General features: G+C 54.6%; 4 protein-coding genes across 4 annotated transcripts; 2 read left to right on the top strand and 2 right to left on the bottom strand.

Annotated features, from left to right (window-relative positions):
- Positions 1-638: 638 nt before the first annotated feature.
- Positions 639-2,552, top strand: CTHT_0069270 (uncharacterized protein; the record flags this gene model as incomplete). Its single annotated transcript, XM_006697145.1, has 1 exon — positions 639-2,552. One exon carries the CDS (start codon positions 639-641, stop codon positions 2,550-2,552), a length of 1,914 nt encoding a protein of 637 aa, XP_006697208.1.
- Positions 2,553-2,811: 259 nt separating this feature from the next.
- Positions 2,812-7,605, bottom strand: CTHT_0069260 (ATPase-like protein; the record flags this gene model as incomplete). Its single annotated transcript, XM_006697144.1, has 5 exons — positions 2,812-3,547; positions 3,618-3,722; positions 3,786-4,232; positions 4,297-7,313; positions 7,396-7,605. The coding sequence occupies 5 exons, from the start codon at positions 7,603-7,605 to the stop codon at positions 2,812-2,814; spliced, it is 4,515 nt and encodes a 1,504-aa protein (XP_006697207.1).
- Positions 7,606-9,889: 2,284 nt separating this feature from the next.
- On the top strand, positions 9,890-12,654 carry CTHT_0069250 (uncharacterized protein; the record flags this gene model as incomplete). Its single annotated transcript, XM_006697143.1, has 3 exons — positions 9,890-10,088; positions 10,148-10,185; positions 10,312-12,654. 3 exons carry the CDS (start codon positions 9,890-9,892, stop codon positions 12,652-12,654), a joined length of 2,580 nt encoding a protein of 859 aa, XP_006697206.1.
- A 246-nt stretch (positions 12,655-12,900) lies between these two features.
- Positions 12,901-14,555, bottom strand: CTHT_0069240 (uncharacterized protein; the record flags this gene model as incomplete). Its single annotated transcript, XM_006697142.1, has 2 exons — positions 12,901-14,370; positions 14,469-14,555. 2 exons carry the CDS (start codon positions 14,553-14,555, stop codon positions 12,901-12,903), a joined length of 1,557 nt encoding a protein of 518 aa, XP_006697205.1.
- Between the last annotated feature and the right edge of the window lie 1,224 nt (positions 14,556-15,779).

The raw sequence follows: 15,779 nt of genomic DNA, 5'->3' as shown, positions 1-15,779 counted from the left end.
CTACGTTTAGGCTTCAGCTGCGGGATTTGCCGCGGTTTCGAGTCGACGCGAATTGGCCCCAGCTCCCGACGTCTCCGCCCAATCCCTCTGTGGCGGCACATAATTGGTGCCTCGGATCCAAGGCATTTGTTCAGAATTTTTTTCTGCCGCAAAAACCTCCAGCTGGTCCCCCCCCCCCTGTCTGCTTGGCCAGCTCATCCGGCTTCTACATCATGGCAACCCACAAACTCAAAGCGACCGTAAGGTTTGCCAAATGTGAGTCGAGTCCAGCAACAACTCTTTTTTTCGACTTATTCCCCAGCTCTGGCGACCATCTCCGGTGCGCTGGATGACCATTCTCAGCCGTGCTTCTACTTTTCGGTAGGTCTCCTGATATTCCCGCACACGCGAATCCTTATTTCCCATTCCCCTCTCTGCCCCTCCAATATCCCATCCTGCCCCTCAATTGCGATGATGACAGATTACTGTGGTGCTTAGAGCAATGTACTTTACTGTACGCTCGATGAATGCCCAAAAATATAGACTACAACGGTATCTGAGCAATTATTTGACCAATCACATCTTCTTGATTGAGACCAGCTTATCTGGAAGATCTCGCTGACATTGGCAAAGACAGGCCGACATGAAGGATTGGAGATATGGCTGAAGCAACCACAGCCAACGGCACATTATCTGGCAAAGATGCCACCAAGTCCAGCAGGACAGTGTCGTCGGGAGGCGCCCAGGGGCCCAATGGCGCTGGCGACTTGAGCCTGCTCACTGCTCCGCCAAAGCTGCCCCTGGCGAAGATCTACGCCCTCCCGATCCCTATTCGCACTTTTCCTCTCCCTACCTTCTACCCTAACAATCCTATCTCCCTCATCCACTTAGTCATCGCCTGGCTCGGCCAGATCTTCTGGCCGCCAGCCCCTGAACCGTCAGTCGTGCATATCGGCTTCTGGGATCCGGATACGAGATCGGTTCACATCGTTGACCCCGTCTCTATCCGTGCACTGTGGGAGCAGGGCTTCTTTGGAAAGGGAAGCCTGAGCCGAAGTGAACCAAATTGGCTGAAGAGGGAGCTGGCAAGACGCGGCTCGCTCGACGGGAAGACTGTTAGCGAAGCGCGCACTGAGCAACGCCGTGAAGAGCGCCGCCAAGCCAAATGGGAGAGAGCAAAGGCGGAGCTTGAAGCTATCGAGCGGCAACGGCTTGCTGAAGCGGCTGTGCAAGCAGCGGCAAAGGACTCGCTAAAGATCAGCAAGTCGTCTCTAAGTCGCCGGCATAGTTTGGAGAAGCCGTCGGCCGCCCCGGAGTTTGCTGAGAAGGTAACCCTTGGGCTGCCGTCGGTGAATGGTACGGTACATATGGAGGCAGCTGCATCGCGCAGCGACGCTCCTAAGCCTCATGTTGCAGCTTCAGCAACCCGGGAGTTGAAGGCTCCTGTGGGCCCTGCCGAGCTGCTCGCCCTTCCCAATTCTTTAGCCGAACTTCGACGAAAGGCTTCTGAGAAAGTTGAGAAACCTTGTGTCTGGAAAGCGCCGGTCGGCCCGCAAGAGTTGCTGGCCTTGCCCAACTCGGCTGCTGACCTAGAAGCTTTCTCGCGACCCGCTCGTTCAGAGGTTGGCGTTTCACCAAAAGTGCCAGCAAAGGGTGTCATCGGCAAGGGTGATGGTAGTCTTGAGGAACCTACACCTAATGGTGTGGCCAAGGGAATATCTACACCGACTTCGTCATCTAATGACTCTATGGATACCTCGGCGCCTGCGGGAGAGGCCGCTTCCCCAAAGCGCCGCAAGAGCGTCAGGTTTTCGCCTACCGTCGAGTCAACCACCTTCCTCGACTCTGACCCTCCAAGTCCCAACCATTCCTTGAGGAAAACTGGTCTCGGCAAGAAGGAGCCCATGGGAACCCCTCATGTCGAGGCTCCCTCCGAACCTACCCGCAAGGCCGACTCTAGGAGTCAAGATTCCCCCGCAACCCCCTCAAAAATCGAAAATAAGGAGCACTTCCAGCTCTCCCCCGAAGAAGCCTTCTTCCTAGTCTTCTCCCTCGGCGCCCTGTCCGTCGTCGACCGCACCACCGGCCAACCCATCCCCGCTAAGCAACTTCTCACGCTCTTCTGCTCACACTCCTACTTCCCCCCTCGCCCAGCCGACTCCTCCCTCGCCCCCAACGACCCTTTCCTCATCCACTACGCCGTCTATCACCATTTCCGCTCCCTCGGTTGGGTCCCCCGCCACGGCATCAAGTTCGGCGTCGACTGGCTGATTTACCAGCGCGGGCCGGTCTTTGACCACAGCGAATTTGGGGTGATTGTCATGCCTTCTTACTCGGATCCACAGTGGGAGAGGCATGAACATGAGGAGACGAAGCGAACGTGGGCATGGCTGATGGGTGTTAACCGGGTGTTATCGCATGTGTTAAAGAGTTTGGTGCTGGTGTATGTGGATGTGCCGGCGCCGCCTGTGTTTGAGCAGGCCATGCGCAGCGGCGGTATTTCCGAGGCGCTGAAGAAGTACTCCATTCGGGAGGTCATGGTCAGGCGGTTTTCGGTGAATAGGAATCGATAATTTGTTTCATGAAGAAGTTTGTGGAGAATGGAAACGGAATGGATGGGCATTACGGAAATGGATGGATGGATGGCATGGCGTTAGCGTTTGGGTTTGTGTTTGTATTTGGTTGGACATGGCAAAGTTGGCATGATGGTTCTTAATGTGTGCTCAAAACAGGTGATATCCTTCACAACTAGTCTGACGGTTACTATCTATAACCGCCCCCAAATTCCAACCATCTCTCACAGAATCTTGCGTGTAAAGTATGCAAAGCTGCTTAATTCTGCCCGCCTGCCTGCGCCAACCACAGCTCCCGGAACCGCGAACCTTCCTGCTCCACCAACTCTCTTGGCCTGCCCGTCTCAACAATCCCCCCCTTATCCATCACCACCACCCGATCAAACCACCTCATCACCATCCCCAACCGGTGACTCACCATCACTACTGTCCATCCTTTAAATTCCTCTGCGATCACCCGCGCCATGGTCTCTTCCGTCTCCCTGTCCACACTAGAACTGACCTCGTCCAGGAGCAGCACACCGCCATCTCCACCATTGTCGGAGTCGTTCCCTGTCTCCCGGGCCCGCACCCTCCTCCGGACGATCGCCCTTGCCAGACTGAAGAGCTGTTTCTGACCCTGTGAAAAGGTATCTGTAGCTAATTGCGCGTCAAGCCCGCCGCGGGAGGAGATGAAATCCCAGAGTGTGACGCGCTGCAGGGCGGCGATGCAGTCTTCGCGTGTGGCGAGGTAGTCGGGGTCGAGGTTGGTTTCGATTGTTGTGGCCGTTACGGCCTTTTTGGAACTTGATTCTGATCCTGACGAGGGGGGAGGAGAAGAGGTGGAGGTTGTGGAAGGGAGGAAGACGGGTTCTTGAGGGATAGCGATGAGCCGGTCTCGGAGGAGGGATCGGGGAATACGGGTTAAAGGGAGGGAGTCGAGTGTTAAGGTGGAGGTGTTGGTGTCAGTGGGGTCGAGCAGGCGGAGGAGGAGGAGGAGGAGGGAGGATTTCCCGCTGTTGTTTGGAAGGAGGGCTTTAGTAAGGGTATTATCTGGTATGGGGAAACGGGGGAAGGGGGACATACCTGCCGCTGCGGCCACAGATGGCTACCTTCTCGCCGGGGGAGATATGAAGGTTGATGTCGTTCAGGGCGAGGTGGATCTTTTCATCTTCTTCTTGATCGGCGGCGCTGGGGACGTCAGCAGAGAAAGTTGTGGGTGTTCGGGATTTGAAGGTTGAGCACAACACATACCCATACGAAGCCGAAACCCCCTTGATCTCAATCTCCCCCTTCCTCGGCCACTCCTTAGGCGGCACCAAATCCTCGCCCGGCCTATTCTCCGACTCAACCTTCTCACCGAACGACTTCAACCGGCTGACCGCGCCAATCGATGTCTCGAGTTGGGTGTAAAACCGGATGATTGCAGTTAGGTTATCCCCGAAGACCATCAAAGTAACCAAACCGGCGCCGGCAAGCGCCTGGTTCGAGCGGAGCTGTGTAGCGAGCACCACCACCGCTACGGCAAGAAGAGCGACAATCATCTCGAGCGTGAATGCCAGCCAGCGCTGGATCATAGCGAGAAGGTAGGCAGGCCTTTGAGAGGTGTCCAGGAGCTTGCTATTCTTCGCGATGCTGTCTTGAATCCAGCCGAAGGCACGGAAGGTGTCGATGCCCTTGAGGGTGTCGATGAAGTGGGAGCTAGGCTCGGTCAGCGGCTGAATAACTGAATTTTCGTGGTTCGAAGGGAAGGGAAGGTACTCACTAAAGCGGACTCTTCGCCTCCAGATCAAGCAAGCGCATCTGCCGGGACGTGCGGAGGTAGAACTTCTGCAGCACATAGAGCACCGCACATAAGAAAGGGTACGTAATGACGAGGTAGGGTGATGTAGCTGCGATAACGGCCGCCATACCAATCACACCCCACGCGTCAAGCACCAGGTTCACAAACGCATTCGGCAGCTGGATATCCACGAGCGTCATGTCCTGAGAGAAGAGATTAACGACAGCACCGGTATCGGTAGTCGCAAAAAACTTCAGCGGGGCATTGATGACAGTCGCCAGCGCCTCTTGATGCAGCTTTGCGCCAGAAATAGAAACCATCATGATCATCATGATCATGGCGACCACGAGGAGGGTGAAGATGGCACACATCTGGAAAAGAGCATACAATCCATTCCAGAAAGCGTTAGAGTGGCTTTGCTTAGGAGACTGGACATCTTCGGACCAGAACTTGAGCCAGATGGTCGAGAAGTTGAGGAAGAAACCCCATGATACGCCGCCGACGATGAAGGTCACTTTCGACAGCAAGCCGATGCGGGCAAAGTAATGTCGATAAACGGCCCAGTCGCCGGTCATCCGCGCCCGAGCCTCGGCTTCGGACATGACAGGCAGCTGCGTCTTTGCGGGCAGTACCCGAGCAGAACCGTCACTCGGTGCAACGTCCTCCTTGGGAGTAGCCCAGCTGCCTTCTGAGTTCGACTCCGACGAGTCCAAGACTCCGAGCGTTGAGACATACTTGTCGTTGGCCATCAATTCTTGGAATGTGCCCTGCTCAAGCAGCGTGCCATCTTGCCCAAGCACGATGATATGGTCCGCAGAGGGCAGGTGGTGCACTGAGTGAGTGCAGAGCACAGCAGTGGCATTCCGTTTCCGAATCAATCCACTAGGCGAGAAGACGCGCAGAAAGACCTGCTTCTCCGTGTCGGCGTCAAGCCCGCTAAGAATATCATCGAATATGTAGAAGTCAGTGTCGAGGTAGAGGGCCCTTGCTATCGCAACGCGCTGCTTCTGGCCTCCACTCAGCGTGATCCCGCTGCTGCCGATCTTTGTCTGATCGCCCTGGGGTAGCAGAGCGAGATCGGGCTTTAACATCGTAGCTTCGATCACCTCGTCGTAGCGTTCTCGGTCGAAGAGCCGGAAACCGATGATGTTCTCGCGGATTGTCTCATTGCACAGGTAAGGGTTTTGATCGCAGTAGCCGATTTTGCTAGATAAGCTCGGCCCCAACATGGAGACATGGCCGTGTGCCGCTGGCACCTCACCGAGAAGCGCCTTGCAGAGTGTTGTCTTGCCGGAAGCCACGGGCCCGATGACGATGGTGAGACGTGAAGCGGGGATCTCGAAATTGATGTCCTTGAGAACCGGTCGCTCCGGATCCCATCCAAACGCTCCGCCACGGACTATCAATCTGGCAGAGCTGGCGGAGGGAGAGCCCTCGTCAACAGATTTTTCTGTGTCTGCGGGGGCTGTCACAGTGGTCTGCCCGCGAACCGTTTGCTCACGGTAATCGTGACGAGCGTCTTGCTCGAGGAAAGCCTGGATGCGATTCAAGCAAGTAAACGTCCCAACCAGCATTGGGAACCATTGGAAGATAAGCCCCAGAGGTTCCGTAAGTAACGTGATGTAAGAAAGAGACGTGAAGATGGTCGTGACATCCAACTTCCTGGAAGCAAACGCAAAGGTAACCGGCGGAGACAAAAAGCCCGGCATGAGGCCAATGAAAGCGGCAAAAACCATCAGCTGCCGGTATCGAGCGCTTGCCTTGAGTTCGTCAACCCTCAGGGCTTGAATGGACTGCTCAATGGGACGGGAGAGACCAGAAATTTTCAGGTGCTTCATCTGCCCGATGATGGTCGAAGTCAGGCCAACCCGCCTCTGGATTTTCTCCATCCAGATCTTTTGTCTGGGGCCAGCAAACTTGGCCTGAATGGCAGTCCAAAGAAAGCAGGCGGTGACGACGATGAGCGTAGCAACAAAAGATGGACCAATTTGTCGGGACAGGAGCCAGCAAGCCAGGGCAACCTGGATGATATTGGCCCAGAACTCGTGGATAGGATGGAAGCCTAGGAGGATGCGGTCAATGTCTGTGCTCATGAGCGTAAGGGCGGCCGAGTCATCAGAAGCAGTAATTTTGAGTTCCGTTGTCTTCATGTAGATAGCTTTCGCCATGAGACCTCGTGCCTTATACAGGACGCGTTCCTGGAAATACCAATAGAAGGCGTTGGCTACCGCGATGCCGACATAGACAAGGATGGTTGCTCCGATCAGCCCGTAACCGATGTTGTCTGGCGAGACCTCGTCCTTCTTGCCCAGATGTTTGAGCAGAGACTCGATGATGAATGGCTGGCAGAAGCGAAAAGCCCCGAGTGCGACCCTAGGTACCACAGGGAGGATGAGTGGAACGGCCAGGGCTTTTGCAAGGGCCACGGCAAGTCCATGCTTCTTGCCCTTGAACGTGGAAACGTCGAGATGATGCGAAAGCCGAGCATGAAGACTCTCGGCAGCCATGTCATTGTCCAGGGGGTAAAGATCGTTGACTTCCAGCACTTTGCGGTAGCCCTTCAAGAAGAGTGCATTCAACCAGAGGTAGGCACCAAGGCCATACAAGCCGGTTGTCTCCTCTGGGCTGTGTTCTTTGACATCCCACTGGATAATCCACTTCGATTTGGACCGGGCCTCCAGCAAGATCATCAAGGCTTTGATCACGACGCCGCATGTGGACAGTCGAGAGAAGGCCAACTCCTTGCTGTTTGTTGAAGCAAGCCAGAACGTGCGGACTTGAGCGATGTCGAATAGGATTGTGACGAAAAGATATCCACTGAGGAGGGTTGAGGGCCGAGGAGAGCGCGAGTGCTCCAGAAAGGATAGCACAAGCATACAGAGCGCCGAAGCCAGACTCAGGGTGTCCGAAGAAACGAAGAGAGCCCTGAATCTCTGAGCGTTGATGCTGCTTAGAAGGAGCAGCGAGAACTGGAGAGCGGCATAGACAACGACGGTCGCCTAGAATGATCGGAATCATCTAACATTAGAGCAGGAAGATGGTAATGATACAGCACTCGTCGTCCGATTAGAGGCCACTTACAACTTTAGCTACTTGGAGTACTCGTCCCCCCACAATGACCGGCCTACGCAGCAGATAGACCACACGACACAGAGCTGCCGCGATGAGAAGAGAGGCCGGGATCAAGCTGAAGAAGATCTTCTCGAACTTGATGGTGAAGTCGAAGTCATCACGGCAGCCCTGGACAACGGGACCGAACTTCTCGTCGTCAGGACATCCTGCGAAGTCCATGACTGGAGCCCTCGATTCCTCACAAACCAGCCGTTATCCCAGGCAAAAGCGACTCAGTTCGATCGACAGACCAATTCCAATCAAGACAAATCGACAGTAAAGGTGCCCTCAAATCAGAGGGCTCTACTCAGGAGCCTAGAGATTGAAGAGGAAGAAGAAGTAAGGTCCCAAGGCAACCTGGGCCAGGAGGTATCCCGGGCATCATGGCTGTTGTAGACGATCGTTATGTATCCGACAGCGGTGAACCGGGAACTGTTTTCCAGTTGCAAGTTGCAACCTGCACGGAGGAGTGTTCCTGTTGATGTTTGCTGTCTGCGGCCCGAAGCTCGCCCTTTGGCTGACACCCTCCTTGGACCCTTTTTTTGGGACCTATCAGAACCCGGGAACTTGGCTCGATTGTGGAGATGCTACCATCATACCATGCCAAACAGGAAGGTGCAAAAGCAGGCAGCACGAACTTGTTGGTCACTTTAGCCGTCCTTGGCAACGCATTACGTTTCGTGCTGCTGCGGTTGAGGAAACTATTTGACGCGTAGCTAAAATTCTTTGGCGCTTATGTTCGTCTTCGCTGATGATAAAACCCACTGTAGGGTACGCTGCAGTATCGTAGAGGGTTGCAGGTTGCACAGTTGGCCTGTCCTGATGACGCGTCGCGGTCACGTTGTCGTCAAGAAGTCAGTGATCGTGACGATAATATATATATATATCTTGGTTCAGTCGTGGCGCGACAGTGGTTTACGGGGCTTGGCTAAACATCTCTCCGAGCTTATAGGAAAGATCCTCACGAAGTAGCATTCTCCGGCGCTACCTCTTGGAATATGTAGTAGGGTGATGAGTTGGGCAATGTCGAAGACAGACTTACATGCAACTATCAGAGTATAGCCCCGATATAATGATAACCCTGTCATGGCGATTATTAGCACTGCGGATGTGACTCTCTGCACATAAAACCCGACTGTCGTTGCATCCTCCAAACTTCAGATCCCCCAGAAAGCCGTTTTCTTATCATCCAAGAAGCGCTTCATGATATCGTCTGGGCATTCCCTTCCCACGGGCAGCTACGCATGACACAGACTGCAGTCCCGGACCATCGACGTTGCTGGCATCCGGTCAGCTCACGGAATTCCGTGCATTCCATGAAGATGCAGATCAAACACCATGGGCGATAAACAAACAATTGAGCCAAAACAGCTCTGTGTCCGGGTTTTAGGGCCTGCATTGCTTTGAAAGCGACCTCTTATATGCGTCCTTGCGCTTTCGCAACACGTGGAAGCGGAAGTTAGGGTTGTGGACGGTCGACTAAGCAGCAGTGCGGATCCGGAAGGGTCGTGGACCCCCACGCGTCCCGGAGAAATAAGCCCCAAAATCTTCAGGCGCATATCAGCTCATGCATGCAAGTCATACTTCGAAGCCTTGCGCACCGCAGATGCAAATGACTGTCTTTCATTCTCGAAAATATTACGAAAACCTAGACGAGTAAAAAAAAAAAAAGTCTATTCGGAGAACAAGGCAGCGAGGCCGCGCCGAATGAGAATATTGAAAGCGTTGGAAGTTTGTGGGCTCGCTGCTCTTCCCCTCCCAATCCTCACGGGGGCAGGAAGGTTAGATCAGAATAAATGGTTGGCTCTTGGGTGGGGTGTGAAAATGAGCGTGGGGGGCTGCCCCGCTTCAGCCTGGCCGCCACCACGCTGCCGCGCACTCAAAAGCGCCCACCCACTTCCAAGTCGTTCTCCCCCCCCCCCCTCCCCCCTACTAAAAGTACCCAGCAGCAGTTCAGTGGGTGAGTTTACAGGCGGGTGAGTTTGGGTTTTGAGGGGTTTCTCCATGGGAAGCTCAACTGCCCCCCCGCACTCGCTTTGCGCTTCTTCCATCTCCTCTTCTTCCCTCTTCTTCCAACTCTAATCATGGCCCCGGGACTCGAAGACGATCTTTTTTCGAGTCAATTGTCCGGTCCATTAACATTTTGGGGGGGTTGGCGCCAAATCCAATCGCCAGATAGATGTGCTTCTCGACCTGCTGATGATCCTTGATCCACGCTTCGCGTCGCGACAGCCCCTCCCCTAACCTGTGACAGCATCCCCAGCTCTGCTTCCCAACTCCCGGTCCCCGTCCCCCATCCTGGCTGATGTACCCAATTTCTGGGCGATTTGGATGTTTGGTTGTGACTCGCATAGCTCTCCGATTCGCTCAGCGTCTTGTCTTATTCCATCCGAGCAGAGCGGCTCATAAACACAAATCCGCTCAGCAAGGGCAATTAAAATAATATCAATAATCGCTCGACGCCATGGACACCCAGCAAGCCGCGCCGGCCCTGCAACAGCCGCCACCGCAGTCGCAAAACAACACTGCTGCGTCTGCGGCCGTGTCTAGCTCCTACAAGCGCGCCAGCCGCAAGGGCGCCCCACGACGCTTTGCTTGCGACTACCCAGGCTGCGACAAGATATACTCAAGGGCCGAACATCTCCAGAGACATCAGCTCAACCGTGCGATCACCCGTGCCCCCCTCATGTCCGCGAGTCCTGCTGGGCTGACTGTTCCCCAGATGCCCCCAAGGAGATCTACCGTTGCGACTTTGCTGGGGTAAGGCTTTCCGGCCAGCCTTGTTATCCATAGTCGAAGCAGCGTGAGACAACTGACGTTTTCTGTCCCCTTAACTTCTCGCAACACGACAGTGCGAACAAAAGTTTGTGCGCGCCGACCTCCTAGCTCGGCATAGGAAAAGGCATTCTGCCTCATATGTTCCCCGGAACCGACCCCCTAGCTTCACCGCTCCAGCCGAGCCCACGACTGCCTCGACAATCCCTTCAGCAACAACCCGTGGAGACACTCGTCCAGCGCTTCCCCGTGTGCCTCACGATGCGGCAATCCTCCTCGCCCCCGATCCTCCCCCCGCAACCTCCTGCCCCGTCATTACCAGCTCCCGCCCCGCCCAGAATGCAGTCTACTTGGGCTACACAGCAGCTGCCGGACTTAGGTCCCTGCAACATTATTCGCCCAAAACCAGGTTACTATCCTCGGGAGGACCCGCAACCTCCAGGTCCCCCAGCCCCGGTCCCGTTCGCAGCTCCTGCTCCTCAGTTCCAGACGGATGATCAAAACTTTGCGATGTGGCTGCTCGATCCCGGCGCGCCATATACCGAGTTCAGCGTGTCCTCAGTGCCCTTCGCTGATGGAGGGTTAGAGTCAGCGTTCAACAATAACATTCAGTATGACTACGAGTCATTGACAAGCGGCCGTTCTCAGCTTGAGACCCCGAGGGCTTTTGGTGAGGGCGAAGAACTCCTTTCCGAGACCAGGCGCCGGCAAATACTCCATTATTACCGGCAGTTTCTGGACAAGAATCCCAAGCTTAAGCCTCTTGTTGCCAATATTCATGACGATGGCGGGGATATTCCCGTGCTGAGTGTGGACATGATGCGGGATTGTCTGCAGGAGTTCTGGGATCGAGTGTCGCCCCGGCTTCCCATCGTCCACCAGCCGACGTTCGACTGTAACCGTTGTTCCATCTTCCTCGTCATGGTCATGGTGGCCCTGGGAGCCGTATCATTACGGACAAGAGACATGACCGGGAATTTGGGCGACTACGGAGGCTTTGCCGATGTAATCGTCTGGGGTGCCAGGGGCGAGATCCTAGGCTCGGAGGAGGCTACTCCGCCAGTCTCGCTCTGGGTTTCGCAATCATTACTGCTGCTGGAATTCTACGAAAAGATGTATTCATCTCGACGGCTACATGAGCGAGCACACATCTATCATGGTGTTGCGCTCAACCTGCTCCGGCGTGGAAACCCGCTAATTGGCCGCGCTGGAAGCGAGTCCCCTCCCGAGATGCCATCATCTGATGCGTATGCTTGGTGGTGCCGTTGGGCTAACACAGAGTCTATGCACCGTGTCGTCTTTGCAGCATTCATGATGGATATCATCCATGCTGCCATGTTCGGACACGCAGCAGACATGGCTCCTCACGAGATCCGCCTGCCGCTCCCCTGCGATGATAATCTCTGGACAGCATCGAATCCCGATACAGTCCGCCAGCTTGACCACAATCTTCGGATGTATGGTATCAAGCAGGTGTTCTTCCTCGATGGGCTGAAACGCGCTTTCCATGGAAAGGAGGTCAAGACGCACACCTTTGGCCGCATGATTCTGATGTCGGGCCTCTTGAGCGTGGGTTGGCACCTTACGCGAAGGGAAGCCTATCTGAAGGGGCTAGACTTATCTGCGCCGTCGGCTGAAACGCAAGAGACATGGAGGAAAACGCTGCTAAACGCGTTCGATGAGTGGAAGCAGAGTTTTGACGCCGCCCAAGGAACTGCTGTGAGCCCCAGCCTCGCGACAGTTTCCCTCCAAATCCCTGGCGCCAATGGCCCGGTACGCAGCGCATCTGTGCTCTATCACTTAGCACATCTCAGCCTGAATGTCGATATCATCGACTGCCAGGTCTACGCCGGGGCAAGGCGGTTGCTGGGGCGGAAGGTGTCGACCCGCGATTATGCCAATGTCGTTGCGCGGATGAAGAGCTGGGCAACCCTGCCGTCTACTCGCCATGCCATCCTACACGCCTTCAAACTCTTGCACCGCGTGCTCGTCGATCCCAGATGGAGCATCCCTGACGACAGCGACCGGATAAGCGCCACAGGGAATATGACCCTCCCTCCCATCAACGGAACCCTATACTCCTGCCGCAATGAGCTGGATCCTCATCGCCCCTGGATCATGTACTACGCCGCGCTGGCGATCTGGTCGTTTGTGAGAGCATTGAACCACAAGGAGTCGAGTCAGGATCCGGTCGAGCAGCAGCAGGTCCCTCCAGGCTTCCCGCAGAGTAAAGCTCCTCCACCTCCCGTTGATCACCGCCGTGTTGCGGTGTATCTCGCCGGCGTGTCGAATCTCCCTGAGCTGACAGAGAGTGCGGCAACGGAGCTTAGAGACGGATTGCCCGATCTGTTGGACGCTCTTCGGTCCTTCTTTTGGGAGGCGCACTCGGAACTGTTGCAGGAGGCACAGGAGCGGTTGAGGGTGTGTAAGGAGATTTTGGCGACTACTACGTGAAGGGTTCTACCTCGTCGTTGTGCAATCTTCCGGAGAAGCGAGACTTTTTTTTTAATTTTTTTTTTTCATATATCACATACGTACCAGGATCGACAGCATTGTTCGGAGGTCATCTGATGGCGGTGTTTCTCGCAACAAGACTCGTGGTGCATTCAAAACGTGCCGGGGAATGAGAGAACTGCAGTGGGTATTTAAGGGAGTTAAGCCAACGACTATCCCCTTGATATTGCTAATCTTCTCACCTAATTAATAGTGTTTCCCACCTTTACACTTCCTCTCCAACTTGAAGTAACCCTTCCACAACTTGTGGAACTTGCACTGGGGATCCCACCTTTCTGCCACTTTCCTGAGCTTGGAGTAGTTCTCCCGCCCATACCCCCTGTACACATCCTGCGGCTTTGCCGCGTAGTTCATGTACACCCACCCGGTCGGATGTTTCGCCCTCCACGCCCGGGCAATCGCATCAACCTTGTCGATGACTTCCTTTGTCTGCCTCTCGACAAAATCGTCCAAAGACGGGTGGCTCCATGCAGCCGTTAGCTCCATGAGGATCAAGTCGCCGTCTTTGTGATTCAAGGGCAAGGCATTGCCCCCGTTGACCTCCATGGCCTTCATCGTTCTTCTGGTAATCGGCTGCATCACGAAGTGAGGAGATAAAGTCGAGCCAACGGCAGTGGCAGCTTCGAACAACCTTTCGACATGCTCCTTGAACAACGGCACCAGTTCCAACAGCAGATCCGCGTTCGCCGTCATCTTCATGGTATATGTCCACGACGCCCAGCGCTGGCCCAGAGGTGTCTCGATCTCGCGCGTCAGCTGTGACATGTTGCTGAACCGCGTGTACTCGAACAGCAACGGCAGCTGTGGATCCCAGAACGGCTCAAACACCTTCGGCGGTTTGGTCGTGTCGTTATGCGTGACATGAAACTCATCCGACAGCGCAAGCCATCCCCCCAGCGTCGCCTCGTACAAAATCACAAAATACGTATGCGCATCAGGATCCTTCCCGATCTCTCTGGCAACCTGATGGAACCGTTCTACCAGCGTCCTGTTGGCCTCATTCGCCAAGTACATCCTCTTACTCGCCCACATCCTACCAAATCCAAACGCCTCCAACTCAAACCTCGTCACGATGCCAAACTCGGACCCCCCACCCCCCCGCAAAGCCCAGTACAGATCGTTGTTCTCCCGCCGCGACGCCCTCACTACCTTCCCTGATGCTGTCACGACCTCGTATGTCCTTACCCCGTCACAAGCAAACCCCCGACGACCGCTGAAATATCCGATCCCCCCGCCTAGAAGCAAACCTTCTACCCCAACCGACCATACCCGGCCCCCGAGCACCGCCAGGCCATGCGGGTCGAGCCGCTCCGCAACATCGACCCACCTGTTTCCTGGTCCAACCCATACGCTCTGCTGGTCGGGAGAGACATTTACTTCGTTCAACCTCGACAAATCGATGGTTATGCCTTCAGGACCAATACTTGAACCCCCGCCGAAGGCGGTATGTCCGCCGGATTTGACCGTGAAGGGTGTGTTGCGTGTGGTCAGGATGCGTACGGCATGAGCGAGGTCGGTCGCCGTAGATGGCGTCAGAAAACAGGCTGGGTGGAGATCGGATTGGCGCAGGGACCAGTAACTTAGGATGAGGGAGGTGTAGGTTGCCGAGGTGGGGAAATGAGTTGAGTAGGGGAGGATGAAGGCGAGGGATTTGCACTAATTTAAGGGGTGGTTAGTGAGATGGGTAAGGAGGGGGAAAGAAGGGCGAAGGGAAGGGGGGAGGGGGGGGGGGGCGGAGGGGTGGGCTGGCTTACTGTGTCTTCAGCGGGGCTGTAGCTGGTGGTGAGAATGGGGGTTAGAGAAGCTAGGGTGAGTAGGAGAGTTTTATGTAGGCGGGTCATTGTTCTGTTGATGATCGTTGGACTGGCTGGGCAACGTTGGTGGGATGCTGAACGTCACCAACCAGCTCGAGGTTGCACGAAAACATATCCGACAGATCTTGGAGCAGATAGTGCACCGTTGGGATTATGTTGTTTTATAACCATTGAAACCCTCCATGTGTAGGTAAGCAGGCTCTTCTGCCTTCCCTTCCATTCCTCGCCCAGTCATGGCTGTCTCTGTAAGAAGTTCCTTACATGCAAGGAAATCCATATCAAGTCATCTGTCACCGCCACCCATGGTGATCAATACTTCCCTTTTTTGGAATATCCCAAAACTTTGGGACAGTCACAACACACAAAACTAGCAAGTCTTCGGTCCAGGTGAGACATCAATCTGACAAACATTCTATTTTGTTTTTTTCCTTTTACATAACGACCCACAGTGAAGCACAAGCCTGAAGCAAGGGCTTCACTAACACACACACACACACACACACACACACACATACACACACACGTTTCTAGACACCAAGTTTGTAATCTCAAATCCTGGTTAAAGCTGATGTCTTCCCCGACCAGTGCCGCCAACCTGCATCTTGGCTCTACAACATCGCGGCCAGAAACCAGGTTCCGCGTTCACGATCCGGGATACCCGCCCACCCAGCCGCTTGAAATATATAGATAACTGAGCTCTCCTGGAATATCGGAGATGCGAAATTGCCTTGTGACGAGATTACTTGCGGCAGGCTACTGCGGTTAATTGGCTGGCTGGGCTGCATGCAGATCATCTGCAAGGTGTTTGCTGCCGGAGCAGAGCATTCCGTTTCGCCAGAGCTGAACTCCTACATGCATCCATTAGCGCTGAAGCCAATGTGCCTCGGTATACGGATGACTGCTGTGTGACAACCGTCTGTGTGTGCGTGTAGCCGCCGTAAGCGGGGAGTGAATCACTTATGTATGGCACGAAATGGCTGACGGGATTCAGGCAAGTCTCTTGCTTCACGATTCTAACACAGCCAAGAACTCCCAGTTTTACTCAGTATAAATCGAAAACTGGTTTTTGTTTCGTGGTATAGCTGTTCATGTTTCGTAGCCAGTTGAAACCAATATCAGTATCTAGAAGTTACTTATGTGTTGTTGTTCAGTTGACAAACAACAAGGCAGGACTTAAAAACTACCAACTTGTGAGATTGTGAGTATGTGTACCCTTCGGACAACCTACCGATGTACCACTCACTACTTGAT

Source organism: Thermochaetoides thermophila (assembly GCF_000221225.1).
Source record: "Thermochaetoides thermophila DSM 1495 unplaced genomic scaffold scf7180000011822, whole genome shotgun sequence".
NCBI classification, from domain to species: domain Eukaryota; kingdom Fungi; phylum Ascomycota; class Sordariomycetes; order Sordariales; family Chaetomiaceae; genus Thermochaetoides; species Thermochaetoides thermophila.
Note: the sequence above shows the minus strand (reverse complement) of the source record. Positions and strands in the feature narration are given on the sequence as shown.